The 27,773-nt window shown below is 43.3% G+C and overlaps 1 protein-coding gene across 6 annotated transcripts; it reads right to left on the minus strand.

The window, feature by feature from the left end:
• Positions 1-187: 187 nt before the first annotated feature.
• On the minus strand, positions 188-27,773 carry ASB9 (ankyrin repeat and SOCS box containing 9). 6 transcript variants are annotated; one of them, XM_015443672.3, is made up of 7 exons: positions 27,532-27,773; positions 15,273-15,352; positions 11,303-11,410; positions 8,862-9,012; positions 6,616-6,750; positions 4,964-5,155; positions 188-834 (listed from the first exon to the last, which is right to left on the minus strand). In XM_015443672.3, exons 1-7 carry the CDS (start codon positions 27,623-27,625, stop codon positions 710-712), a joined length of 885 nt encoding a protein of 294 aa, XP_015299158.2. In that variant the 5' UTR covers positions 27,626-27,773; the 3' UTR covers positions 188-709. The 6 variants fall into 6 exon arrangements, with proteins under 6 accessions (XP_015299158.2, XP_045239527.2, XP_065393847.1 ...); XM_045383592.2 differs by having other exon boundaries at positions 4,903-5,155; XM_065537775.2 differs by having other exon boundaries at positions 4,899-5,155.

The following is a 27,773-nucleotide window of genomic DNA, read 5'->3' on the forward strand; positions in this document are numbered from 1 at the left end:
CGAACATCCCTGGGTAACAAAATTAACTCCAGTGGAGAACCACCGAACTAGTGGCTACTGTATTAAGCAGCAAGATTCGAGAATATGCTTAATATGTATAGTGTTTTGGTTGAAAAAAAGAACTGGCCCCCATACTATGCTAGGACAGTAGTGGTTCTGTCCTAAGAACAGGGAAGGTTAAAACAAATTAGACAAGCCAAGAAATACATTTCTTTATTCTCATTCCCATAGAGCAGAGATGGAACAAGGATAGTGATGCTGGAAAATCCTGCCTCGATCAAATCATCACCTAAGTTAACATCAGAAAACCTGTATTTGAATCTGACCCCTCTATCCTTGCTCTGGAAAACTGAACATCTTGACCCAGTTGCTGTGAGGGCTAAATTAGATGATGCAGAATGTGCTTGGCATGCAGTAGATATGCAAAACAATAACTTATGACACTCTCCAAGCAGGGAAAAAAGTCTTCAGGCCTTCTAACTAATAGTAGAAACGTATGCAGTGTGTTTCAACTCTGGCCTCAGAGTTTAACAAATACAAATTGAATCAAAAAAATTAGTCAAACTCTATAAACAAGTTTATAACAAATACAAATCTAATCGAAAAAAACTAGTCAAACTCTATAAACCCAACTTGATTTTAAAATTCTAGTGGCTACAACACTCAATAATGTTTTCACGTCGTTTGTGAATCCATTCCCTCGATGCATTTAAAGATGTAGGAGAAACTGTTTCAGATCCTCTGGGAGGACGAGTTTGGTTATCTTATGATGCTGCTGGATTCCAAAGCACTTCCGAATTCTAAGGCGGCATAACTGCATCAAAGAAGGGGGCCCTGGAGAAAGATCGTAAGACAAGTCACACAGCGGTGTTATTGATCTAAGACTTCTCCTTTTTTAAAAAAAAAAAAAAAAAAGCATACAAGATAGAACATTGTTACAAGGAAATAATATTGAACTACTTAAGATCATTTTCTGGGATATTTTTGTAGAAGGCATTTTTAGTCTATGTTCTTTCTTTTCTGGTAGCTAATTGAAATAAGCTTGTTACGTTTTAATTTAGAGCAGAGTGAAAGAAATTTAAAGCTTAGCCTCACTAATGGAGGCTTAAGTAAGCTAACTTGGGAATTACACAGCTACACAAAAATTCCAATAATAAAAATAAAGTTATGTTTAATGGTATTGTTATCTTTTACCTTTAAAAATAAGGGCGTATTTCTAGATGCAAACATTTTTATAACTTGAGCAATTTAAGGTATTCAAATATAATGAGCTCACAGTGAATCCTAAGAGTATGTTAAGTCATGTTTGTTTTTATATTCTGTATTCAGAGCTATTCCAATGCTTCAATTCACAGGTGAAAAGTCAACTAGCTAGCACAAACCTTGCTTAGGGAACACTCAACAGTTTACATTTTACGACAGTGGTTCACAACTGGGAGGCAGCTCAGGGAAGGAAAGGAGGAGATCATTTTGCTCTTCAGGGGACATTTGGCAGTATCTGGAGACATTTTTGGTTGCCAAAACTTGAGGAAGGGTGCTACTGGCATCTAATGGGAGAGGCCAATGATGCTTCTAAATATCCCCAAGTACACAGGACAGCCCCCAACTGATCCAAAATGTCAATAGCATCAAGGTTGAGAAACCCCGTTATAGGGCAAAAGGATGGGGAATGATTTTCCATGCCCACTTCCCCCCAGCCCGCCCCCGTTCCTGCATCAAATTGTAATGGGAATCTTCTTCTGGTTATTTTTTAAAAAGCAAAACTATATACCCTCAAGAACTCCATAAAGCCATAGCCCTCAATCCAGGTAGCACTTCAGACTCACCTGGGGTGGGGGCACATTCAACCACATGGACGCTGAGTCCCCCCAACCAGAGATGTTGCTTCAATTATTGTTGGGTGAAGCCCAAGCATCCGGATTTTCTAAAGGCAGTTGCCCAAGGTCATCTGAGTGTGCGGTCAGGGTTGAGAATACAGCCAAAAGGATACTGTGGTGTCTATTTTCCTATAGCATCACCACCAACTACAGGATCAACTGAGTTAACTTATCTCTCAAGGTGATGGAGAACAAGGAGAGATGGAACTCGACACATATACAATCAAAAAAATACTTGCAGTATTTTAAACCAGGCCCTAACAGAAGGGCCCTGTTGGAGTAAGGCACCTATGAGATTATGCCCAGTATACTCAAAGCATATAATAATGAATGGCTTCCCAGTGTTCTCAAGGCATATATATTAATGAGCAGCAAAAACCACACTGTGGGGAAACTGAACCTAATCTAACCTCACTAAGGAATGTTGAAAGATGTGACTGATCATCTGTGCTAGAAACGCTGTCAGAGGCAACCGTAGGAGGTACTGATAAAGCATTACAAATAACCAGATCTCAGAGCAGACCTGATAGAGAATTAAGAAAAGCAGGATGTCACAGGAAACTCAGTGTATTAATAACTACTGATGCCAACTGAATGCTGCTAACTGTTTACTACAAGAAAGACAATGTAAAACAACTGTAGCTTCAAGTCCATAGACACAGAGCTGAAAACCCACTACAGATTTGCACTCACTCGCTGGCACCTGCAAACATTCAAGGGGTTTGCTTTGCTCGATAATAAAACCAGCTAATTGTATATTTATGAATCGTCATATTCCTTTGGGCCTTAATTTCTTTTTTCCCCCAGCAACAACCATTGATGTTTTTTGTTTTCGTTTTTGAGACACAGTCTTGCTGTGTTGCCCAGGCTGGAGTGCAGTGGCGTGATCTCGGTTCACTGCAAGCTCCACCTCCCAGGTTCACACCTTTCTCCTGCCTCAGTCTCCTGAGTACCTGGGACTACAGGCGCCCACCACCACACCCGGCTAATTTTTTTGTATTTTTACTAGAAACGGAGTTTCACCGTGTTAGCCAGGATGGTCTCTATCTCCTGACCTCGTGATGCACCCACCTCGGCCTCCCAAAGTGTGGAGATTACAGGCATGAGCGAGCCACCGCGCCCGGCCAGCAACCACCATTGATGTTTTAAAGCCAGTGTACTGGGTGAGGGGGATGGGGGCTGCGGTCGTGCTGGGCTGACAGTCATTTCTAGGTTTTAATTGAGCAAACACTGCCTTAGATGCTTATCAAGGGTGAGGTAGTAATATTCTTGAAATCTTTTCCCTTTTCTCAGAAAAAGGGAAAATCTTACCTTTCCTACCACCCACGCAAAGCCCAAATTCAGAACATGGTTGGGTTTTACCAACATTCTCATGTTGCCATACCATTGAAAGAGGACAGTAACGGAATAAATTCCCTTCCCCAGGAAAGAGAGAAACAGGCAGAGTGAAGCAAATGAATTTAGGGGCACCCAGAGACAGAAACTGCAGTGAGCAATCCACAGGTCTAGTTTTCTGCACTTGCCTGGCCCCATTTCCTGTGGGCTCCAAGCCCTCTGAGAGGTGACTATACCAAAACCCCAAAAGTGACTCATGGAGGCAAAACAAGTGGTGATTCTCTCCAGCAGCAAATGACATCTCATAAACTAGTGGGATCATTGGCCACACTGTCACCATGCAAAACATAAATTCAAAATGAAAGTAATTACTGTCTCTAGGAAAGGCTTTGGGAAACGAAGCAGAAGGGAAAAGCCAGGGGAGGCGATCTGAGAATGCTATGAGGTTGTTTGATGGAGGAGGGGACATATACCTCCTACATTAACATATGCCCTACATTATGACTGAGGGGGACCTGAGGCACTTTTGTCTTTGTGAATCCCTTTCTCAATTAAAACAATTAAACATTCTATTTCACAACTGTGTTGGTATAAACATGATTACAATCCACATTGTTCTATTCATTTTTTATTCTGATTTTTTAAAAATTAAGGTTTTTTTATGGGCCTTGTAGACACACAACTTTTTCAAAACAAGTAATTATTAAAATGCAGATAGAACTGTTCCGTGATCATCCCACTGCTTAACTGAAAGGGGCCTCTACTGGACTGTTCCTTGTGCCTGGAGTCAGTCTTTTCTACCTGCCCAGCCCTGCTCTGGAGCATAGGCCTTGTTCGGCATGTCCCTAGGCAGGGACTTGACTGCAAGCACCCTGGGGCAGTGAGAGTAGGAGGAAGAAGGATTCCTTAGCCCACTGTACAGTTCTGCCCAAGGCCAACCCTACTGCTCATCATGTGGGGAGAAAGTAACTAGATTGTATAACATCAGAATCCTTCTGGTAGGAAGGCCTGCTTCGAAGTCCCAGAATCCCTAAGAGTTCAGAGTCCACACTCCAGTAAGAAAAGCAGCACTGAGCTGATTGCTCAGCTGCCTCTGAGCCCATGAAGATTGCAATAGGGTGGCTCCCCAACTTGAGGTGTCTCTGTTCCCCAGCCCAGCCCAGGCCTCAAAGCCCTACTTCCATACACACCGCTCAACCACAATATTTCACTGTTTGAGTTGGGAGTCTCAGTTCTTACTTGTAGAGAAGTGTGGACTTCTCATTGGCTAATTTATAGTAGTAAATGTCTTTGGATTGGTGTGAACCCTAAACTCTTAAAGAGCTGCATTTTAAGCCCAGAAACCAAGTGTCCAGTAGTCTGGCCCATCTGTGGTGCAGCAAGATATCCTGGGGCCTCATGCAACCCCAAAGAGTCCTCTGCTGCCTCATTCTAAAGCATGTTTTAAATAAATGTAATACTAAAATTTTAAAACAGTATCTTAATTTTTAAAAAACTGGCCTACCCCATAATGAATATTCGATCATCCCCAAAATCTGTATCCAATATGCTAAATAGCAGGAGTTAGTACTGTACTGTGACCAGTACTGTATCTCATTGAATATTGAATTATCTCAACTTCCCCAGACTTGGTGATGGCAGAGAATGATCTTTGTATAGGATTGGGAGCCAGAAATTGCCAAATACCTGCCTTTCACTAGAGCCTCAAGGGGTGTCAACAGATTAGGGCTTAGGTTTTGGCAAAGAAGCACCTTCTCTCTCCAAGAAGAGCCGGGCCAAAGGGCTGTCTGGAGGCACCAGCTCCACAGGACGTTTGCCTTCAGCATTCTTGGCCTGGGTGTCTGCTCCAAAATCCATGAGCAGGCAGGCCAGCTCTTCACTGGCGGTCCTGGCCACTGCATGAAGTGGGGAATCCTGACCTTTCCCTTGGTTCACGTCCGCTCCTAAACAGTCACAAGAAGAAAAAAGAGTCAGCAAGGAGCAGAATCCAACCATCCCCCTTTTCAAAGCCCTGAGCCCCAAAATTTCCTCACAAGAGGGGATCCATATGGAGCACAGCAATCCTGGAAAAATGGGAGATGATTTGATTCCATTTTATAATGTGGGGAAAATCCCATCTGATAATGTTACTGAATGTATAGCATGAGCGACATAGCACAGAAAGTTAAACATTTGCCTTTCAGCACTGTACATAGGCATCACGCATATAAGAAAAATCCTAGCGACGTAAAAGCTCCACATTATTATTAATGGAACCTAAGTATTAGCCAGTACGGCCTGAGGGAGAGGCTAGATGGTAAAATCCAGCCTACACCAAGCAGCCAAATTCACCTGGTGTGCAGCTGCCACAGGGTGTAAAACTGGGCACTTGGGACTGGTGATTTGGACTCTGAAAAGCAACCAACTCATGGGGGTATCCCCTGGATTGGACTGGCCAATCCCAAGATCACAGGGGAGGTGGCAAAGTCCTCCCCTTCAGGAGTAAGGTGGATTTCTAGGACTGTCCCCACCCAGTTCCACTCCTACACTCTTAACAAATCCCCACCCCAGCCTAGATCCTGGCTTTCACTGTGACATGTGGGAACATGTGGCTTTGCCTGAGCTGCCATCTCTCTGGTAAAATGAAAATCTCTGTCCACTCAACAAATGTTAACTGATCTGATCTTGTATTGTTCTTGACTTTGTGAGGGATACCAAACATGGCCCCTTCCAGGCTAGAAGCTTAAAATCTGCCCAGAGTGGCAGAGGTGGGGTGGGCGGTGGGGGAGAGACAAGAGACTGAATCTCTTAATTCACAGCAATGCCTGCCAGATGAGTAGGAGGCAATAAGGACTATAACAACATTCATTGGGAAACAGATTACTGAAGCCTTAAAGAATAAACAGGACTCAGATAATTAAAGAGGTGATGAAATGGTGTTCCAGGTGTTGAGAAGGGGGCTGGACAACAGCAGGGAGGTGAAAAGAAATAAGGGTACATAGGCCTTTTCAAGGAAAATATAGTATTTGCAATGGGGCAAGTTCAGTATTTAAACCAAAGAGAACTGGTGAAGGTCCCAAATAGGAAGATTCAACACTAATCCAACAGCTTCGCAAGTGATGCAGGGCTTAATAATGTGACTGGCCAAATGTAGGGAGACAGAGGAAAGGGAGGAGAAACCAATAATCATTGAGGACCACCCTGAGAAGAGGCATCATCATCATCCTCATCCTCATTAGGAGTGAGAGAACTGAAGTTCAAACAGTGTGAAATAATTCCCCAAGGGAACACAGTCAATATGAACCCTGACCTTGTCCAACTCCATTGCCCACACTAATTTCTCTCCTACAGCAGTAAGACGTTTAAAATACATTTAATTTACTTTTCATTTTCTTTTCTTGTTTTGGTTTGCTTTTTGCTTTACCTGACTCCAGAAGCTTCTTGACACAGGCTCTCTGTTGGTTTTCACAAGCCAAATAGAGTGGAGTGCCCAGGTGGCTGATCTTATGGTCAATGTTGCTCCCATAAGCTATGAGAGAGTCGACACACTCCGTGTGGCCTGCAGCCCAAAGCAGGAGAAAAACAGTTACAAGTTCCCTTAGCTAGAAAGACAATGCCATCCCCATTTTGCATTAAATTTGGCAGCAGTTTATCCAGAGGACCAAAAGCAATTCCCTTTAATTAGAATCAGGAGTGATTTTATTTTACTTTGTTTTAGAGACAGAGTCTCGCTCTGTTGCCCAGGCTGGAGTGCAGGGGCGCAATCTCGGCTCACTGCAAGCTCCGCCTCCCGGGTTCACGCCATTCTCCTGCCTCAGGCTCCCAAGTAGCTGGCACTACAGGCGCCCGCCACCACGCCCGGCTAATTTTTCTGTATTTTTATTAAAGACCGGGTTTCACCATGTTGCCCAGGCTGGTCTCAAACTCCTGAGATCAGGCAATCCGCCCACCTAGGCCTCCCAAAGTGCTGGGATTACAGGCATGACCCACCAGGCCCGGCCAAATCAGGAGTGATTTTTTTATTTTATTTATTTATTTTGTTTGAGACGGAGTCTGGCTCTGTCGCCCATGCCGGAGTGCAGTGGCGCGATCTCGGCTCACTGCAAGCTCCACCTTCTGGGTTCACGCCGTTCTCCCGCCTCAGCCTTCTGAGTAGGTGGGACTACAGGCGCCCGCCACCACGCCAGGCTAATTTTTTTCTATTTTTAGTAGAGACGGGGTTTCACCGTGTTAGCCAGGATGGTCTCGATCTCCTGACCTTGTGATCCACCCGCCTCGGCCTTCCAAAGTGCTGGGATTACAGGCGTGAGCCACCGCGCCCGGCCAGGAGTGATTTTAAACACTGCTATCAGTTAATGGTTTGACCACAGGATGCAATCTGCAACTACGGGTGAAACTCCATTTGAGTTTACTAGCCATGGTAACCAACCAGCAACCATCCACCTTTTTCAATTGTTTCTGGCTTTGTAGTTAGTCCATATGTAACAAATCTGCACGTTGTGCACATATACCCTAGAACTTAAAGTATAATAATAAAAAATAAACAAATAAATAAAATAAAATAAAATAAAATAAAATAAAATAAAAAAGTCTAAGCAGACAAACTGAAGTCAGAGTTGGGGAGAGAGATGGAGGAACAGGACCTGAAGGTGGACCTCAAGAATAAATGTCACAGTGTGGGCCACAGGACAGGGAAGGAAATTTACAACCTCTCCAAAGGCAGGCCGGGGAGAAATAGGCCACAGCGGGTATAGGCAAGGCTTAGAAGAAGCTGCCAAATCCAACATGAGCAGGGCCCAACCTGAAAAACTAAGCAAAAGCTGAATCACACTTCCTTGGTCCGGAATGTCGTATTTTGGACATTGCTCCTCTACGTTTCTCTTGCTATATTTCAGTTCTATGTATGTAGCAAATATGATGAGTTAGGATGTTCTCAATAAATAAATATCAACGCTTTGGGAGATCATTATAAGTGGGTTGGTCCAGTCAAATGGGAAGCCATTCTGTGAAAGCCACTGGAGAAACAGAAAGCCCTCTAGCAAGGTATGGTCATTATGATGATGACAAATTTGAGAAAATAAAAACTTGTGATTTTATGAGCTAAGACTATCAGAAAAAGTATAGCTTTAATGAAAAGAATTATCCCAAACTGTATACAACATCTTATAGTTTCAAAAATTGAAAGCTTATTTCATTTGGCAAACTTAAGTGTCACTGAGACAATGTTCTTTAAGGCCCTGAAATAGAAGACTATAATTTGTTTCATGAAATAACTTGATTTATATAAGATCATGGGTATAACAACGGATTCCACAAATATTAATGGATAGTCTACTGTGTGCCAAGCCCTGTTCCAGTAATACAGCAGTGAAAAACATTCAAAATGCTCTAAAAGGGAGGCACTCAAACTTCCAGTGCACCAGAAAGCAGCCCGAGGGCTTATTAAACAAAACACAGGTGCTGAGCCCCGTGCCCAGAGTTACTGATTCATGGGGCTGGAGTGGGGCTCAAGAATCTGTATTTGCAGCCAGGTCATGCTGATGCTTCCAGTCCTGGGACTCCATTTTGAGAACTACTGCTCTAAAATATACCTCCTTTTCTTTCCTTCTTTCAGCAGTAAGATGTCCCTTGAAGGAGTGGGTTTTAAAAGAAAATTCTCAACAGATTTACCTCTCCTGGCAGCTTCATGGATGGGGGATGCCAGATCACTCTCAGGTTGAACGCTGGCTCCGTGCTGCAGAAGCAAATTCACACAATCCCGGCTGCCGCTGACACAAGCATTAAACAGTGGAGTGTGCCAGTCTGTTGTCACACCATTCACCTGGAAAAAGAAGCTCCAGGATGAAGACAGGAAGGGGGATGTTTTGGGTTCAAAAGTAGGGTCCACCACTCTGAACATGTTATTTAACTTCTCTGAGCCTTAAATTCCTCAGCTATAAAATGGAGAAAAAAGTACCAAATTCCACAGGTTTTTGTGAAAAATGGAATTAGGGAGTGGCTATAAAGCATCAAAAATGTTACTCAATGTTTTATCTCTTCCATGCCCTCCCCAGGAACATGAACTTTGAAACTAGTTAGGATAATTTCAGTCGCTTACAAACTAATCCCTATTTTAAACTTCTTTCCTAGACCCATCCCACACCAGTTCAATTTCTTAACGGGTGCAAGAGGATTACTCTTGCTGCTGTGAGGAAATTGTTGAAATTGTTAACTGTAATTCTTAAAGTATAATTTAGAAAATTTTTAAAAACTTGACTTTCATACAAATATAGAATTAACACATACCAAAGATTTTATTCAACTCATTCATTAATGAGGGAACCAGTAAGATGGTAAGGCTGGCTCAAAAAAATATTTGGCCAGTCGCTGTGGCTCATGCCTGTAATCTCAGCACTTTGGAAGGCCGAGGCAGGTGGACTGCCTGAGCTCAGGAGTTCAAGACCAGCCTGGGCAACACGGTGAAACTCAGTCTCCATTAAAATACAAAAAATTAGCCGAGCATGGCAGCATGTGCCTGTAGTCCCAGCTACTCAGGAGGATTGCTTGAACCCGGGAGGCGGAGGTTGCAGTGAGCCCACATCATACCACTGCACTCCAGCCTGGGCGACAGAGCGAGACTCCGTCTCAAAAAAAAAAAAAAGAAAAAGAAAAGAAAAATTTACATAGTCAACAGACTGCTGAAATATATTTGCTAATAGATACAAAACTCAGCCGGGCACGGTGGCTCACACCTGTAATCCCAGCACTTTGGGAGGCCAAGGTGGGCAGGTCACCTGAGGTCAGAAGTTCAAGACCAACCTGAGCAACATGATGAAACCCCGTCTCTACTAAAAATACAAAAATGAGCCAAGTGTGGTGGCGTGTGCCTGTCATCCCAGCTACTCAGGAGGCTGAGGCAGGAGAATCACTTGAACCCGGGAGGTGGAGGTTGCAGGGAGCTGAGATCATGCCACTGTACTCCAGCCTGGGCGACAGAGTACAAATATAAAAAAAATAAAAATATAAAAACTGGTTAATGTCCTATAGGGTCATAAAACTATAATCTTTGAGGCTATCTTTTCTAATGTTGGAAATCAGACAAATTTAGAAGTTAATGTCTAACTTCACAGTGTTTGGGCTATAATTACACAGTGAATAGAAAAGCCAAGCACAGACACATTCTTGTGTATCATTAAATGATTATTTGGTGACTCTTTTAAGCAATGATATTGTGAAGACAATGAATTCATTCTCAAACTCTACTTCCAAGCAGGGCCAGGACTAGAGTGAGGCACAAAGTTGCCCACGGTAAAAAATTTAAGGACATATTCATTTTTGGAATCACACAAATAGTGCAGGAGCCTGAGAACGAGCACCTCTTTCAAGTTTGTACCCTAGGTGTCTCTTGCTTCACCTTGCCACTTTCCCTGTTTCCAAGTTTTCAATGTTTTCTTAGCCCAAATATAAATCTGGCAATGCACTCACCTCTGGCTCTTTACTAATCTTGGGACAAAGCCCGTTCTTTTTTTGGCATGGACAGGGTTGCTTCCGGTTCTGAATCCTCTCACCTACTCTACTCTCCTGCCATAAGGAATGACTTCAAGATACAAAAATTGCTCACGATCACTTCTGGGACTTTGCATTTGCTGTTGCCAGAAGATAGCAAGCCCATAATATCCCCCACCCCACCATTCAGTTACCTAACACCAAACAGGTCCATTTTTGCTGCTCTTGCAATCCCTGCTACCATGTGAACAAGTCCAAGTTGCCAGCCAAAGGGTGAATGACCACATAGATTTTCTGTCTCCTCAGACATCCTAGCCACCCCAGGCAAATGTGTGCTTTCCACAATATTTCATTACCTTCCAGCCATAACAATGAAGACAGAAGTCTAACAACTATTAGTAGTGTGTGATAAAGAAAATGATATAGACTGTAAGCACGACTAAAAATTTAGTATTGCATCCACCTATCACTAAAGCAAACAAGTCTGATGAACATAATTTTCTTAAAAAACAACTGTCTTCATATTTCAAATCAGCCTAATCAAAAGTGCTGGAAGCTATTCAGTAGGGATATACATAGTCATTTTTCATTCTTGGTTTCTAAGATGTTGTTTCAGCTGCCCTTACCTGAGCTCCATGCTTTAATAAAATCTTTACACAAGAGGGATGACCTCCGAGACAGGCTTCATGGAGTGGGGAGACATGATCTGCCGTGATGATGTTCACAAGCCACCCCTGAAGGAGGGGAAATAGAGTAAGGGGTGCAAAGCGACAGTGCCCCGGGGCTGTTTTTCAGCCACCATTCCAGTACTATGACAAAGTTGACCTGGCTCAAAGTCAGATGGTACACTAAGATGTTTATATTGACTTTAAAAAAAACCTGCCACACGACTGGTAGGAGTGTAATATGGTATAACCACTCAGGAAAACAGTTTGACTGTATCTATTAGAGCTGACAATGCCTACGCCTATGCCTCAGCCATCTGACTCTTAGATATATATACATCTAGATACATATACAAGAATATTCACAACAGCATTGGTCATAATAGAAACTGCAAACAAACCAAATGTCCATCAACAATGAACTGAATTAATAAACTTTGGTATAATCTTTCAGCAGAAAGATTACACCCAACAAATTATAATGGCAAGCACTACCAGGGTGATGCTTGCAAAAATAATGTTGAGCAAAAGAAGCAAAATCCAAAAGCATACACACTGAATGATTACATCAATTTAAAGTTCAAAATTAGGCAAAACTACCCCATATTGTTTCAGAAGACATAATATATAAAGTAAAACCATAAAGAAAACAAGGAAATTGGGATAATGGTTAATCCTGTGGAAGAGGACAGGATTGTGTTCTAGAAAGCATGGTAAGGGGAGGGATGGGTGACTCTTTGGAGGAGCCGGCAATGTGCTATTTTTCCATTTCCTGACCTGGGGAGGCAGTCACATGGCAATACTCTCATCATCATCACTTTTTGCTCAACTGCACACGTGTTTAAGTTCTTTTATGTTTGTTTATGAAATTTCTCAATTTTTTTAAAGTCAGCGTGGCCCGAATTGCTAAGTTTTAAGAAGCAATTATTAAATTTTAACATATTCACAAGTGTCTCTATCTTGTGGGACAATTAAAAGGAAATTATGAAACTGCAAGGGAAAAGAAATAGACTGCATGTACCTTTTAGGAAGCCTAAATGTACTTTATTTAGGAAATTGAAATGCACCTATTAACTAATATAATTGCTCTTTAAATGTAAGTATTTAGTAGCACATAGGATTTAATAATATTTGTAATAAAAATACCAGTTTCACCCAACTTTTTTTCCTCAAAAAAACCCTCCTTTTCCTGACATTTAATTTTTTTTCGTAGATTTCCTAGCTCTATCATAGTTTTGACAAAAGGGTCAGTAAACAACAGCCTACAGAGTCAAATCTAGACCACAACCTGCTTCTGTACAGCACAGCAGCTAGGAATGGTTTCTACATTTTTAATGGTTTAAAAGAAATCAAAGGAATATTTTGTGACACATGAAAATTTTATGAAATTCAAATTTCAGCATCCATAAGCAAAGTTTTACCAGAACACAGCCATGCCCATTCATTTACATACTGTCTACAACTGCTTTTCTGCTAAACAGCAGAGTTAGGTACTTCCAACAGAGACTGCATGGTTCACAAAGCCTAAAATATTTACTATCTGGTCCTTTACTGAAAAAAATTTGCCAAGTCTTGTCTTGATCAAAGAAAAGAATATGTCATTTCTTACTTTACTATTCGTACCTAAGATTAAATGTCCAATTGGCAAGAGAAAATACCTTATTTTCTCAGTCATCACACTTAGAAAAAGTAGTTTTGTCAATGCCACAAGAGGGGTATGATTGTCACATGAAGCAAAAATCATGCAAGTGTATCAGACACAAGTGGGGGGAAAGACAGGCTGAGGTACAGAACTTGGGCAAAAGGCAACCAATAGGAAACAACCAATAGAAAATGCGCATGCTCCTCCAGCACGACTACCATTTTTAAACCGGCATTTAGACCAGGCACGGTGGCTCATGCCTGTAATCCCAGCACTTTGGGAGGCTAAGGCTGATGGATTACCTGAGGTCAGCAGTTCGAGACCAGCCTGACCAACATGGTGAAACCTCGTCTCTACTAAAAATACAAAATTGGCCGGGCGTGGTGGCTCAAGCCTGTAATCCCAGCACTTTGGGAGGCCGAGACGGGCGGATCACGAGGTCAGGAGATCGAGACCATCCTGGCTAACACAGTGAAACCCCGTCTATACTAAAAAATACAAAAAAACTAGCTGGGCAAGGTGGCGGGTACCTGTAGTCCCAGCTACTCGGGAGGCTGAGGCAGGAGAATGGTGTGAACCCAGGAGGTGGAGCTTGCAGTGAGCTGAGATCTGGCCACTGCACTCCAGCCTGGGCGACAGAGCAAGACTCCGTCTCAAAAAAAAAAAAAAAATACGAAATTAGCCGGGCGTGGTGGCACATGCCTGTAGGCCCAGCTACTCGGGAGGCTGAGGCAGAATTGCTTGAACCCGGGAGGCGGAGGTTGCAGTGAGCCGAGATCGCGCCACTGCACTCCCGACTGGGGAACAAGAGCGAAACCCTATCTCAAAAAAAAAATAATAATAATAATAATAGTAATAAAACCAGCATTTAGGTGTTTGTACATAAATCCAGGTAAATGAAATACAACAACACAGCTATTGGTAACACAAAACAAAAAGTTTTCACCACATACTCACATTACAGAAAGGTTCCTTCTACAAAGTTAGAAACTCATTTATAGTTCATCATCAAGCTACAGTTTTACCTCAGATTAACTGTGGTTTGTCTAAATTATTAACAAGTCTGAGTCATATAATATCATAAGGTAATTAACCCATTACTTCACTGTGTCCAGTCCACAGTCAGTTCTTAGTTTTGAAAAAAAAAAAAAAAGATCGAATGGCTTAACTTTAATATATTTATTTTCAGTCGTCAACTACTCTTAGTTGACAAAATGTACTTCTCTTGATTCTTGAGTTTGGATGTGGTCATGTGACTTGACCAGTGGGATGTTAGCCGATGTGACATGGACAGATTGGAAGTATTCTTGCATGGTTGGGCTTGCCCTGCTGTGCTCCAGCGTTTTGCCAAGAGAAAATAATTCCTCAGGTAGCCAGTGGTCCAAGAAGGATGAAAGAGATGTGCAGCAGGGCTACACCCAACCCACAGCTGGGAGCCAAGCCCAGCCAGGCCCAGCCTTGATGAGCTGACACAAACACACATCAGCAAGAAATAATGGTTACTGTTATCATGTCACTGAGTTTTGGGGTGGTTTGTTATTGAGTTATGGGGTGGACTGACCTAGGTAGGTATCAGAATACTCATTTTATGAAAGCAGAAACTGGGGCTCTAAAAAGACATCTTACACAAATAATGGGATACAACTTGGAGATGGTTCTGGCTGATGTTTCATAAACACATAAATACTGAATGCAAATGAGTACCTGTCCAATTTAACAAGTGATACATAAAAGCTGCAGTGATCATTTTTCGTGCTATCAAAATAGGGTAAATTTCTAATTTTATCTGGGAAGTAGCCTAACTTCTTTTAGCTAGAATTAGTGTTATAATCTATTTATAATAGGCTGCTGCTACCAAAAATGGCTTAAGATAGTGGCTTAGAATAGTATGAAATTTTTCTTTAGAAATTATTTTCTTATAGGAGGATTTCTTACTCTAGATAGGTCTATGAAATTGGATTTTTTAAAGCACATTTATTCTCACTCAGCTCTATCTGAAACTTAGCATATCCTTCAATTCAGAATGTAGACAACAAACCACAGTAGTAATAGTAGTATGTAGGGTTATCTCCAATAGAAATTACAGATATTTTCTATTGTATTACAATTGTCATAGACAAAAGTATCTCAAAATATATACTCATCCTATTTAGAAATTATAGTAGTTATTAGAATCGCCATGAGGTCTTCTATTTAATGAATTAATTTAAAAGTTCCCATGTTATTATGTCACACATTTGTTTTAATATTTTGATAGGTTTCTTTTGTATTATATTTTCAAAAAGCTACCTGGCTGATGAGGTTCCTCAGAGACAGCTGATGTCCGTAGATTGCAGCTTCATGCATAGGAGACCAATCAGACACAGCATCTGTATGGAAAGGGAGGAATGGGTTATATCCTGCTAATGCACTTAGACCCAGAGGCTTATCCTTGCCCATCAATAAGAGCCTAATAGTCCCTGGATGGAGACATTGGATTCACTCAACCAAAATTCCCATTAGGAATTCAGCATTTCTCTTCTTTATTAATATTTTTTTGTGCACAGTTTGTTTGAACAATGTCTGGAGAGCTTGGGAAAGAACTACAGCCAGTCCTCAAACTAAGGAGAAACGAGGTGGACTGGGATGACAGATTACTGTATTTCTATTTACACACTGGTTTCAAAGGCAAATGGCCCATTTAGTTAAGCAAGAGCTTCACTAATTACCAGCATTAGTGTGTTAAGCTGTAGCTGCCGGTCTAGTTTCCTGCATGAAATACAGACTTTGGCATCTCAGCAAACAGTGTCCTGTATTAATAGCAGTAATCATGTAATTACATGCACCATTAGGTTTGGAATGAAATCTAAACAGAACCATATCTATTTATAGATTATCTCCTGTCGTAATATTAAGCACAAATCAGTGCTCAGTCTCACCTTGAAACAGGGACATTATTTACCCCCAAACGCAGCATGCCAAGGTGGTTAAAGAAAGCTCTTAATTCAGACCCGCTTCACCTTTTCTGACCTGTGGGTCCCAGGAAAGGCCCAGTGCCCCAGTTTCCTTCTCTGTAAAGTTACAAGTTGAGCATCCCTAATATATAATATGCAGGTTGAGCATCCTTAACCCAAAACTCCCAAATCCAAAATGCTCCAAAATCCAAAGCTTCCTGAGTGCTAACATGATGCCACAAGTGGAAAATTCCACATGTGACATGTGATGGGTTGCAGTCAAAACTTTGTTTCATGCACAAACTTATTTAAAATACCATATAAAATTACCTTCAGGTTATGTGTGTAAGGTGTATATGAAACATAAATGAATTTCGTGTTTAGACTTGAGTACAATCCACAAGGTAAGTCATTATTGTATATGCAAATATTCCAACATCTGAAAAAATTGGAAACGCTTCTGGTCCCAAGGATTTCAGAGAAGGGATGCTCAACCTGTACTTACCATGGCTCAATACATACTAGCTACTATTATTATCCTGCCCTAACACTAAATAGACAGTCTTGATTACACCTCATCATCACTGCTATTTAAAATAGCAAATTTACACCGGGCGCGGTGGCTCCACACCTGCAATCCCAGCACTTTTGGAGGCTGAGGTGGGCGGATCACCTGAGATCAGGAGTTCGAGACCAGCTTGGCCAACATGGTGAAACACCATCTCTACCAAAAATGTAAAAATTAGCTGGGTGTGGTGGCTCACGCCTATAATCCCAGCTACTCGGGAGGCTGAGGCAGGAGAATCGGTTGAACCCGGGAGGTGGAGGTTGCGGTGAGCCAAGGTCATGCCACTGCACTCCAGCCTGGGCAACACAGTGAGACTCTGTCTCAATAAAATAAAATAAAATAGCCAAATTTATTCTACAACCACATAGAAGGAAAACAAATTCTCAGGAAAGAGGCCTGAAAACCCAATCCCAACCCATTAAATGCTTTCCTCTCTCTTTATAATTGAATATGAATATGACCGAGTGAGGCATAGACCTGATCTTTTCTCATCTCAAGCTTCATCTGATTTCCAGTAGAAATGTGAGGGAGGCGTGCCTGAACCTGCTTCAGCTCCAGCTCCACCTGCTTCGGCAAACACACTACATACAAACAAGGTAGAAAGGTCTGGTGCCAGTTATGCCTTGCGTGGTAGCTAATAGCTCCTAAAAGCTGAGAAGACCTGGAGAAGGAGGGTACTTACTGTCTCTACCTTGCAAAATGAAAGGCTATGAAGTATCCTTTGTACTTAACACATGTTGGCTTAACACTCTGTACTGAACACATGAGGCCCGTCTGCCACCTGAAGCCATCAGTGCCCTGGAAAATCTGTATTAGTAAGCAAATGACCATTCTTCCAGATGGATTCATTAGGCATTTGGTACATAAAAGGAAGACAAATGAGCCCATCTACATAGTGCCCATCCAATGCTTTCCTTCTGGGGTCACTAAGGTGCTTGAGACAAAGTACATCTTAAGTGAAATGGCTTTTCCAACCGTCAAAACCTTACACTTGATAGATACTCAATGTCCTCACAGCATTCTCTGATGTTCCTAATTATTTCTGGAATAATACTGCTGATTCTAGGGCTTGGAAGCTAAAATTCGGACTGCAGATATGGAAAGATTGATCTCCAAATTAGAATTGAAAGGACAACTAATTCCACCCTGTGGGTGCTGATAATGCCAAATACCATTCACACAAAATCTTGAATGAGAACAAAGAGCCACAAATTGAGAAAGGTTTTGAAAATCAGTTTTCAATAGATTTGCAAATGTATCCTGATGGATCACCACATGTATGATGATTAATCCACTTTTTTTCCAAGTGCTCAGCTGCTAAGAAATACAGCGGCCACATTTCCCAACCTCTCTTAAAGCTCCCTAAGATTACGAGTGTCGACAGCCTAAACAGCCAGGCAGGTAAATTGGGTCCTAATTTGTAAGTGTTTAGATTTCATAAAAATGATGCACTTATCAAGTGTAGCCACAAATGGTCTTACTTTCTACTCATTCATTATGGGACCATTACTCTATTTGGGGCAACTAAAGAAGTACATACTTCTCCAAGAGAACAGGCTATCTGAGTTTGCACCTCTGCAGAATGTAGTGCTTACAGAGCACAGACAGCTTGTGTCTTTCAGAAGGAGAGTGTTGTCCTGGTACACATAGTGAGGGGCTGACAATGTGAATATCTCTAGCTAGCTATCTAGCAAGCAGCTGTATTGAGATATAATTCGCATACCATACAATACACCCATTTAATGTGTACAATTCAGCAGTTTTCAGTATATTCAGAGCTATGCACAACCAATGCCACAATCAATTTTAGAACATTTTCATCACCCCAAAAAGAAACTGTGCCCATTTAGCAGTCACTCCACAGTTCTACTTCCCCCAGCCCCTGGCAACCATGGATCTAGTTTCTGTCACTATGGATTTGCCTATTCTGGACATTTCACATAAATGAAACCATACAGTATGTGGTGCTTTGCAACTGGCTTCTTTTATTTAGCATAATGTTTCAAAGTTTCATTCATGTTGTAGCATGTACCAGTACTTCATTCCTTTTTTTTTTTTTTTTTTTTTTGGTCAAATAATTCCATTGTATGGATAAGTCACATTTTATTTATTCATTCATCAGTTGACAGAAATTTGTGTCATTTCTACTTCTTGGCTATTATTAATAATGCTGCTACAAACATTCATGTACAAGTTTTTGAGCAGATGTATGTTTTCAATTCTCCTGCATATACACCTAAAAGAACTGCTGTATGATATGGTAACACAATGTTTGTTTTGAGACTATTTTCCAAAGTGGCTGTACTACATTATATTCCCATCAGCAGTATATGAGCCTTCCCCTTCTAACTTAAAGTCATTTCAGTTCAGGGTTTTTTAGGCCTGTCATGGTATACCTATGCTCCTGCCCAGAAGAAAAACATGAGTCCCTGTAAAACCAAAATCCGTCTCAAATTTATACAAGGACTTTGACCTCAGCAGGTCTCAGAACAAATGAGTGATTATGTGAAAATGTACAATAGTGACAATGAGTAATTTAACATTTTTCTTTGTGTGTAATGTTTTGTTTGTTTTTCGAGACAGAGTCTCACTTTGTCACCCAGGCTGGAGACAGTGGGGCAATCTTGGCTCACTGCAACCTCCGCCTCCCAGGTTCAAGTGGTTCTCCTGCCTCAGCCTCTCAAGTAACTGGGACTACAGGTGCACACCATCACACTCAGCTGATTTTTGTAATTGTAGTAGAGACAGGGTTTCACCATGTTGGTGAGACTGGTCTCCAACTCCTGACCTCAAGTGATCCATGCGCCTCAGCCTCCCAAAGTGCTGGGATTATAGGCATGAGCCACTGCGCCTGGCCTACTTTAACATTTTTCTAACATTCAGAGAGCATAGATTGTGTGTATGTGTGTGTGTATTAGCAAACACCGTAATTTGCAACATGGATTAGTCCACACACACTCTTTCACTCTGGAAAACACTGAAAAGATAGCTGAGTGAGACATGTCTCTTTAGGGATCCAAATGAGGGTCTGTCTGGTGGACCTGGGAAATGCTTCTTCCTTCATGGTTTTCCAGAGCCCACATCCCAAGCAGGCAACGAGCTGTAGGCTCAACACATGCCCAGTTAAACCCCAAAGCAGTTGCCCTTGCTTTCCTGCTAACTGGCAGCTGGAAAGGGCAGAAAACAAGCAGGAAAGGGGACCTATTTTCCTGCCAGAACATGGACAATTCTCATAGTAGGAGACTGTCCAATTCATGAAGGGGAGACTCAAGGTCACGACATCCTTTTCCACGGACCCCACCCAAGTCTTTGATACTCGAGGGCCATTAGGTGTATGTAACACATTATCCAAGTCCTTGGCGTATATTAAAGGCTCTTTCCCAACACTGGTTCAGCCAAGGTCTATTGGTTTTACTGCCAAAAAAATACATGTGAAATGAGGTCACTGACAATGCCATGGATCCGGTGCTGTGGCTTATGGGTAAAATGGGGCAGGGAGCTCTTGTAATGAAACCACTCCACAAGTCCTCCAAGTAATGCCATTAAACTTATCTTTTAAATTGTACCCTCATCAAACGTGGAGCACATTAGGGAGGCTGCCATTTCATTTTTATTGTAATTTGTGGAACATTTTTTTTTCATTTCTGTTATTTCAAAAGAGATTTAAGATGCACTAATTGGTACATTCTGAAAATAGCTATTACTGATGTTCTGAGAACCCCAGTGAATGCTGGGCAGTAGCATAAATCTACTCATCCTGAGAAACGTTTTGCAAAGTCAAGGAGATTTTGGGTTGCTCTGAGGGGACAGGAGTATTTGCCTTCAGTCTTCAGGACGCAATAAGGGTGGATTCAGTGGCATGAACCAACCTGCCAGAACCTGGAAAGGATCTGGGTGCTGTGTTCACAATTATTGTGGACCTTGGTTTGATCCCAGGACAAACCAGAAAAGAGGAGAAAAAGAAACAAGAGGCTTACAGTCAGAAACAAACAGAAAGGCCCACTGAGGCAACTCCTGGGCAAGTCAGGCCTGTCCACTGCAGTTCTTTCTCCAGTTCCGTCATCCAGCCCCTCCTCTCCTCTTTCTTCTCTCTCTTCTCTCTCTCCTCTTTCCTGTCTCCCTCTCTCTTCTCTCTCTCAATATAAAGCTGCCTTCCCATCCTGTCTCAAAGGCAGGTTTTCCCCCCAGAAAACTCATCCCTCCTGAGGTGCCCCAATATCTAAAAATTCACCATAACACAATACAATTGTTTTCTTTCAATACCTGTTCCAGCTTGTCTTCTGTTTAAATGTGAATACTCTCTACAGGGTGGGCTCAATTTTGCAAGGATAGAAATACCTCTACAGGTGTCAGTCTCCAGGCAAAATCCCAAAAGATAAGACACTAACACTGGCAACAGCGGTGACCTGCTTGGTGGAATTATGGGTGGTTAGTTTATCTTTCAATGTATTTTCCCAAGTTTCCATGAGTAGGTGTAAATTAGTTTCTTAGGGATACCACAACAAAACACCACAAACTGCGTGGCTTAAAACAACAGAAATTTGTTGTCACAGAGTCCTAGAGGCTAGCAGTGGGATAGAAGTCTGAAATCAAGGTGTGGACAGTGCCATACTCTATCCAAAGGCTCTAGGGAAAAAAAATCCTTCCTTGCCTCTTCTAGCTTCTGGCAGTGGCCATCAGTCCTTGGTGTTCCTTGGTTTCTAGGTGCTTCACTCCTATCTCTGCCTCTGTTGTCACATAGCATTCTCCATGTGTCTCCTCTCCTTTTCTTACCGGGACTCCGGTCATGTTGGATTAAGGTCCATCCTACCCTACTTATGACCTCATCTTAACTAATCTTAACTAAGAAGGTCGCATTCTGAGGCACAGAGGGTTGAGAATTTAACCATGTATCTTTTCAGGGGACACAATTCAGCTCCTAACAAGCTACTTTCAGGAAAAAAGAAAGGCATTCTTTCCCTGCTCCTTGGACAGGAGAGTCTAACATTAAACAAATCTCTATAAAGAGTTGGTTGCCCATCTTCATTCATAACCTTTCCTCCCTCCCTACCCCAGGGAAGTGGGCAGAAAAACGCCTGCAGGCGGAGGTGGGAGCAGCCAGACAATCCACACCTGGGCTCTATTTTCCCTCTAACTTGGCCTTGTGCGAAGGGACATGCTTCACCTGAGCTGAGTTTCTTGGCAAGCTATTTGAAAACAGCATTCTGAGTGTTCTGCATTCCACACTTCACCAAGGTTAAGACCTCAGAAGCATAAACAAAAGCAACCAACTACAATGGAGGTTTTACCCAAGGGGCAGGACTGATGCAAAGCAGATGGAGAATGACTTGAGTAGGGAGAGGCAGAAAGTCTAGGAGGGTTTCATGGGGGCAATGGCTCAGCTGGGTGTAGAAGGTGAGTGGCAATTTGCCAGTCAGATTCACAACAGAAAGTAAGAGACCAAAAGTATCCAGGCACCTACCCTTGTGACTTCTACTTCTTTGAAAACTTCTCTTCCCTTAGTACCTGTGTAATTACAACATCCAGAATCTCTTTCTGCTTCTCTGTCCAACTTACTGGTCCTACTTCATCAACTGGAGGCCTGTCCCAGGGTTCCATCCTTGGTTGACTCTCAGCTCTTGGCCATCAGACAATTTCTCCCTTCCCTAGGTTTCAACCACAGCCCCTCTGTAGAACATTCTGAGGTCTCTGGCTTATAACCTGTGATCATTCCTAAGTCTCAGTCCCATGTCATCATACTGTGCACTGGACATCATTGTTGGTACTGTCATGTCCAAAACAGAACTCTGTATCCTCCCCTCCTCATCCTGCATCCAAGGCAACTTCCTTTCCAACTTCCTTCTTATCTAGCTTATCTGACATTACTTTGGGCTTGAGAACCTTATAATTTTGCCTGCCTTCTCCCTGTTAGTTCCAACATTTAATCAAGCAGCATACCCTGATTTCTCTCTCCTTTGAAATCATCGCCCTTTCTCTGTCATTTCCAAAGTTCGATCCAAATGTAAGTTTCATGCTTGGATTAGTGCAGTGGTTCTCAAAGTATGGTCCCTGACCAGTACCATCCGTGTCACCTGGGAGTTTGTTATGAATGCAGATTCCTAGGCCTCCACCCCAGGCCTACCACTTCATCAAAAGCTGCATCATCTGTGTTGCCCAGGCTGGAGTACAGTGGCATGATCTCGGCTCACTGCAACCTCTGCCTCCCAGGTTCAAGCAATTCTCCTGCCTCGGCCTCCTAAGTAGCTGGGACTATAGGCATGTGCCAACACACCCAGCTAATTTTTTTTTTTTTTGAGACAGAGTTTCACTCTTGTTGCCCAGGTTGGAGTGCAATGGTGTGATCTCGGCTCACCACAACCTCTGCCTCCCAGGTTCAAGTGACTCTCTTGCCTCGGCCTCCTAAGTAGCTGGGACTATAGGCATGTGCCAACACACCCAGCTAATTGTTTTTTTTTTTTTTTTTTTTTTTTTTTGAGACAGAGTTTCACTCTTGTTGCCCAGGTTGGAGTGCAATGGTGTGATCTCGGCTCACCACAACCTCTGCCTCCCAGGTTCAAGCGACTCTCCTGCCTCAGCCTCCTGGGTAGCTGGGATTACAGGCATGCACCACCATGCCCAACTAATTTTGTATTTTTAGTAAAGACTGGGTTTCTGCATGTTGGTCAGGCTGGTCTCAAACTCCCGACTTCAGGTGATTCGCATACCTCGGCCTCCCAAAGTGCTGGGATTACAGGTGTGAGCCACCGCACCCAGCCAAATTTTTGTATTTTTAGTAGAGATGGGGTTTCTTCATGTTGGATAGGCTAGTCTCAAACTCCTGACCTCAAGTGATCCGACCACCTCAGCCTCCCAAAATGCTGGGATTACAGGTGTGAGCCACCGCACCCAGCCAAAAGCTGCATTATCTGCATTTTAATAAGCTCTCCAGGTGATGTAGAGGCACAAGAGAACTTGAGAACCACTGGATGAATGCAACAATCTCCCACGATTCCAACACAATCTATCCCAGCTGTGGCTACCAAGTTAATTCACCTACAGCCTTATTACCAGGTCTCTGCGCTAGAACCACCAATGGCTCTCAATTCCCTGCCTCATGAAGCCTAACCTCCTGCACTTAGCTCTTAAATCTGTATCTGCCACTCCATCTCTTCAAACCTGTTCTCACTAGACTCCCTAAGACCTTCACATTTTGCACTCTAGCTGTAACAACGTGTTCACTTTACAAGCACCATGCCTTTGAGTATAACACCTGCCCATTCCCACTCACCCACCCTGACCCCACCAAGGTTGGATTAGGACATTTAGAAACACTGAACAGTTGGCTCAGGCCTGTAATCCCAGCACTTTGGGAGGACGAGGCGGGTGGATCACGAGGTCAGGAGATCGAGACCATCCTGGCTAACACAGAGAAACCCCGACTCTACTAAAAATACAAAAAATTAGCTGGGCGTGGTGGTGGGAGCCTGTAGTCCCAGCTATTGGGAGGCTGAGGCAGGAGAATGGCATGAACCCAGGAGGTAGAGCTTGCAGTGAGCCGAGATCACGCCACTGCACTCCAGCCTGGGCGACAGAGCGAGACTCCGTCTCAAAAAAAAAAAAAAAAAGAAGAAGAAAAAGAAACCCTCAACAGTGAAAAGTGGCTGGTGCCTCTCTCCCATGTGGAAACAAAAATAAATACAATACTTAGCTATAAAATAACAGTGCAGAAATCAACCAAATTACTGATTCTTTCCCATAATGATTGGTTTGCTGCTTTAAAAATGTATTTATTGGCTGGGCACTGTGGCTCACACCTGTAATCTTAGCACTTTGGGAGGCTGAGGCGGGCAGACTGCCTGAGCTCAGGAGTTGGAGACCAGCCTGGACAACATGATGAAACTCCGTCTCTACTAAAATACAAAAAAAAAAAAAAATTAGCCAGGCGTGTGCCTGTAGTCCCACCTAGTCCCTGCTTCTCCCTCCTGAGGCAGAAGAATTGCTTGAATTGCTTGAACCCAGGAGGCCAAGGTTGCAGTGAACCGAGATTGGTGCCACTGCACTCCAGCCTGGTGACAGAGCGAGACTCTGTCAAAAAAAAACCGTGTGTGTGTGTATGTATGTGTGTGTGTGTGTGTGTGTGTGTGTGTATATATATATAATTCGTTATAAAAAGTGGCTGGGCATGGTGGCTCACACCTGTAATCCCAGCACTTTGGGAGGCCAAAGTAGGCGGATCACTTGAGGTCAGGAGTTCAAGACCAGCCTCGCTAACATGATGAAACCCTGTCTCTACTAAAAATACAAAAATCAGCTGGGTGTGGTGGCAGACGCCTGTAATCCCAGCTACTCGGGAAGCTGAGGCAGAAGAGTCGCTTGAACATAGGAAGGTGGAGTTTGCAGTGAGCCGAGATTGCTCCACTGCATTCCAGCCTGGGTGACAGAGTGAAACTCCATTTCAAAAAAAGAAAAAGAAAAAAAGAAAAAGAAATTCTTTGTAAAAAGCGATTTTGGGTGCCACTTTTGCTTTCCTAGTTCTCCAAACTCATGCTCAATACATCTGCTGATGAATTCAGTTCTGCCTTTGTGGATCTAAATCCCACTGACCATTGAGTACTCTGCTCATTTTATAAGTGAAATTGGATAAATGAATGAATGAATGAGCAGGCTAGTCTGCTCAGTCAAAGGGAAGGTGTTTTGTGTTTTATTTCTTCCATTTTTACCCTTTCAGTACCTGTATAGTAGATTAATAAACCCTGACTGACGGCTGGGCACGGTGGCTCACGCCTGTAATCCTAGCACTTTGGGAGGCCCAGGCGGAGGTCAGGAGTTCGAGACCAGCCTGGCCAACGTGGCGAAACTCCATCTCTACTAAAAATACAAAAATTAGCCGGGCGTGGTGGCGGGCACCTATAATCCCAGCTACTCAGGAAGCTGAGGCAGGAGAATCGCTTGAACCCGGGAGGCGGAGGTTGCAGTGAGCCGAGATCCCGCCATTGCACTCCAGCCCGTGTGACAGAGTGAGACTCCGTCTCAAAAAAACCAAAACAGGCCGGGCACAGTGGCTCACGCCTGTAATCCCAGCACTTTGGGAGGCCGAGGCCGGTGGATCACGAGGTCAGGAGATCCAGACCATCCTGGCTAACACGGTGAAAACCCGTCTCTACTAAAAACACACAAAACATTAGCCTGGCGTGGTGGCGGGCACCTGTAGTCCCAGCTACTCGGGAGGCTGAGGCAGGAGAATGGCGTGAACCCGGGAGGTGGAGCTGGCAGTGAGCCGAGATCGCGCCCCTGCACTCCAGCCTGGGCAACAGAGCGAGACTCCGTCTCAAAAAAAAAAAAACAAAAACAAAAACCCTGACTGACTTCAGGGTCTCTCCCTGTTTACTGCCCCTTTAATCAGCAGGTGCTGTGGGCAGTATACCAGGTGTATGTGTGTGTGTATATATATTTACACACTTTTTTTTTTTTTTTTGAGATGGAGTCTCGTTCTGTGGCTCAGGCTGGAGTGCAGTGGTACGATCTTGGCTCACTGCAAGCTCCACCTCAGCCTCCCGAGTAGCTGGGACTACAGGCGCCCACTACCACGCCCGGCTAATTTTTTTGTTATTCTTTGGTAGAGACGGGGTTTCACCGTGTTAGCCAGGATGGTCTCGATCTCCTGACCTCGTGATCCGCCTGCCTTGGCCTCTCAAAGTGCTGGGATTACAGGCGTGAGCCACCGCGCCCGGCCTGTTTTGGTTTTTTTGAGACGGAGTCTCACTCTGTCGCACGGGCTGGAGTGCAATGGCGGGATCTCGGCTCACTGCAACCTCCGCCTCCCGGGTTCAAGCGATTCTCTTGCCTCAGCCTCCCGAGTAGGTGGGATTACAGGTACCTGTAATCCCAGCTAATTTTTGTATTTTAGGTAGCAACGGGGTTTCACCATGTTGGCCAGGATGGTATCATGACCTCGCGATCCGCCTGCCTCGGCCTCCCAAAGTGCTGGGATTTCAGGTGTAAACCACCGTGCTCCGCCTATATAAGCCTGAACCCAGGAGACGAAGGTTGCAGTGAGTCAAGATTGCGCCACTGCACTCCAGCCCGGGCGACAGAGCAGGACTCCGTCTTAAAAAAAAAAATTAATAAATAATAAATACATCAATTCAGCAAGGCTGCGGCAACACCAGCTTTCCCAGCCCTGGGTGCTGGGGCTTGTCACCATAACAAGCCCCCAAGGATCTCAACAGGGTGAACAACAGTTGCAGAAAGTGAGCTGTTTCCTTCACCCTCACCCTGCTCCCTTTGCTCTCCAAAAGTTACGAACTTTGAGTCTCCTTCCTGATAAACTCCAAGGCTTCCTCACTGACTGGTCTCAGTTTGGGAAAGGATGTGGCATCAACTTTGCAGACTTGGGGCTGGAGAGTTAACCAGTATATTACTAACCAATACACTATTATGTATAAAAACCTGTGTGCAAATGCCTAAACAAATTTTTCAGAATCCTTTTAGCCAACAAGCACCTGCTGAATGCTCACCAAAATGTGTATTTGTGGCATTCTGTACGTTAGCACAGACACCACCTGACAGATGAGAATACCTGTAAGATGATTCTCCAATGTTTAAGTAAAACAAAGTCTCTTTTGTCTCTTTTGAAAGTGACTCAATCAGTGCTCAATGTTTGAACATCATTTATAAACCCTGCCCCACCTAAATACCAAACACCTAAGACTTGCAAATTAAGAAAAAAGTTTTAGCATTAAAAATTTTCCTGTTTGTAAGTAACTTTCAAACCTCCAATGTAATAAATAATGCATCTGACCCACAAAGAATGATTCCTGGGAGCTGAAATTTTCACTGGAGAATAATTTGTGACAACTGAATTTGTGTTGTATGTAGGATTCTGCAGAAAGAAGTGTACACATTTTTGAACAGCTGTGTAAAGGATATATATCAGCGACCTGTGGGCATCTGCCCAGTAACAGACCCATGGACACCTCACACAGAGCCACTGAAACTGCCCAACCCTCCTCTCCTAAGCACATTAGCCAACCTCCCCAGGGCTGATTCCACTGCCCCTATGACTCACCACTCATCAATGGGTTTGAAAGAAGCCTGATGTCAGGAGAGTCTCTTGGCCCCGCGGGCTTGCTCCCATCCATGTCCCCTTGTTTGCCATCCATGATGCTCTCTCCTAAGCGAGCAAGCTCTGCGCTCCACTTCAGTTGCTCAGCAAAGTCCAAACTCCATGCTCCCCCGCTCCTGAAAAATTCCAGTTCTGTGGCTGGCTGAGCTGCACACGTCCTGGTCAAATGGTCTGCAGCAAAGAAC

Source organism: Macaca fascicularis, chromosome X, assembly GCF_037993035.2.
Source record: "Macaca fascicularis isolate 582-1 chromosome X, T2T-MFA8v1.1".
Taxonomy (NCBI): domain Eukaryota; kingdom Metazoa; phylum Chordata; class Mammalia; order Primates; family Cercopithecidae; genus Macaca; species Macaca fascicularis.

Bases quoted from the DNA above. Each gene is read 5' to 3' on its own strand.
- ASB9 (XM_015443672.3), bottom strand. From the start codon at position 27,625: ATGGATGGCAAACAAGGGGACATGGATGGGAGCAAGCCCGCGGGGCCA. The intron at 15,353-27,531 runs GTGAGTCATAGG...CTTTCCATACAG, and splicing joins TTCAAACCCATTGATGAGTG to ATGCTGTGTCTGATTGGTCT. The intron at 835-4,963 runs GTGCTTCTTTGC...ATCTTTCTCCAG, and splicing joins GCTCTTCTTGGAGAGAGAAG to GGCCCCCTTCTTTGATGCAG.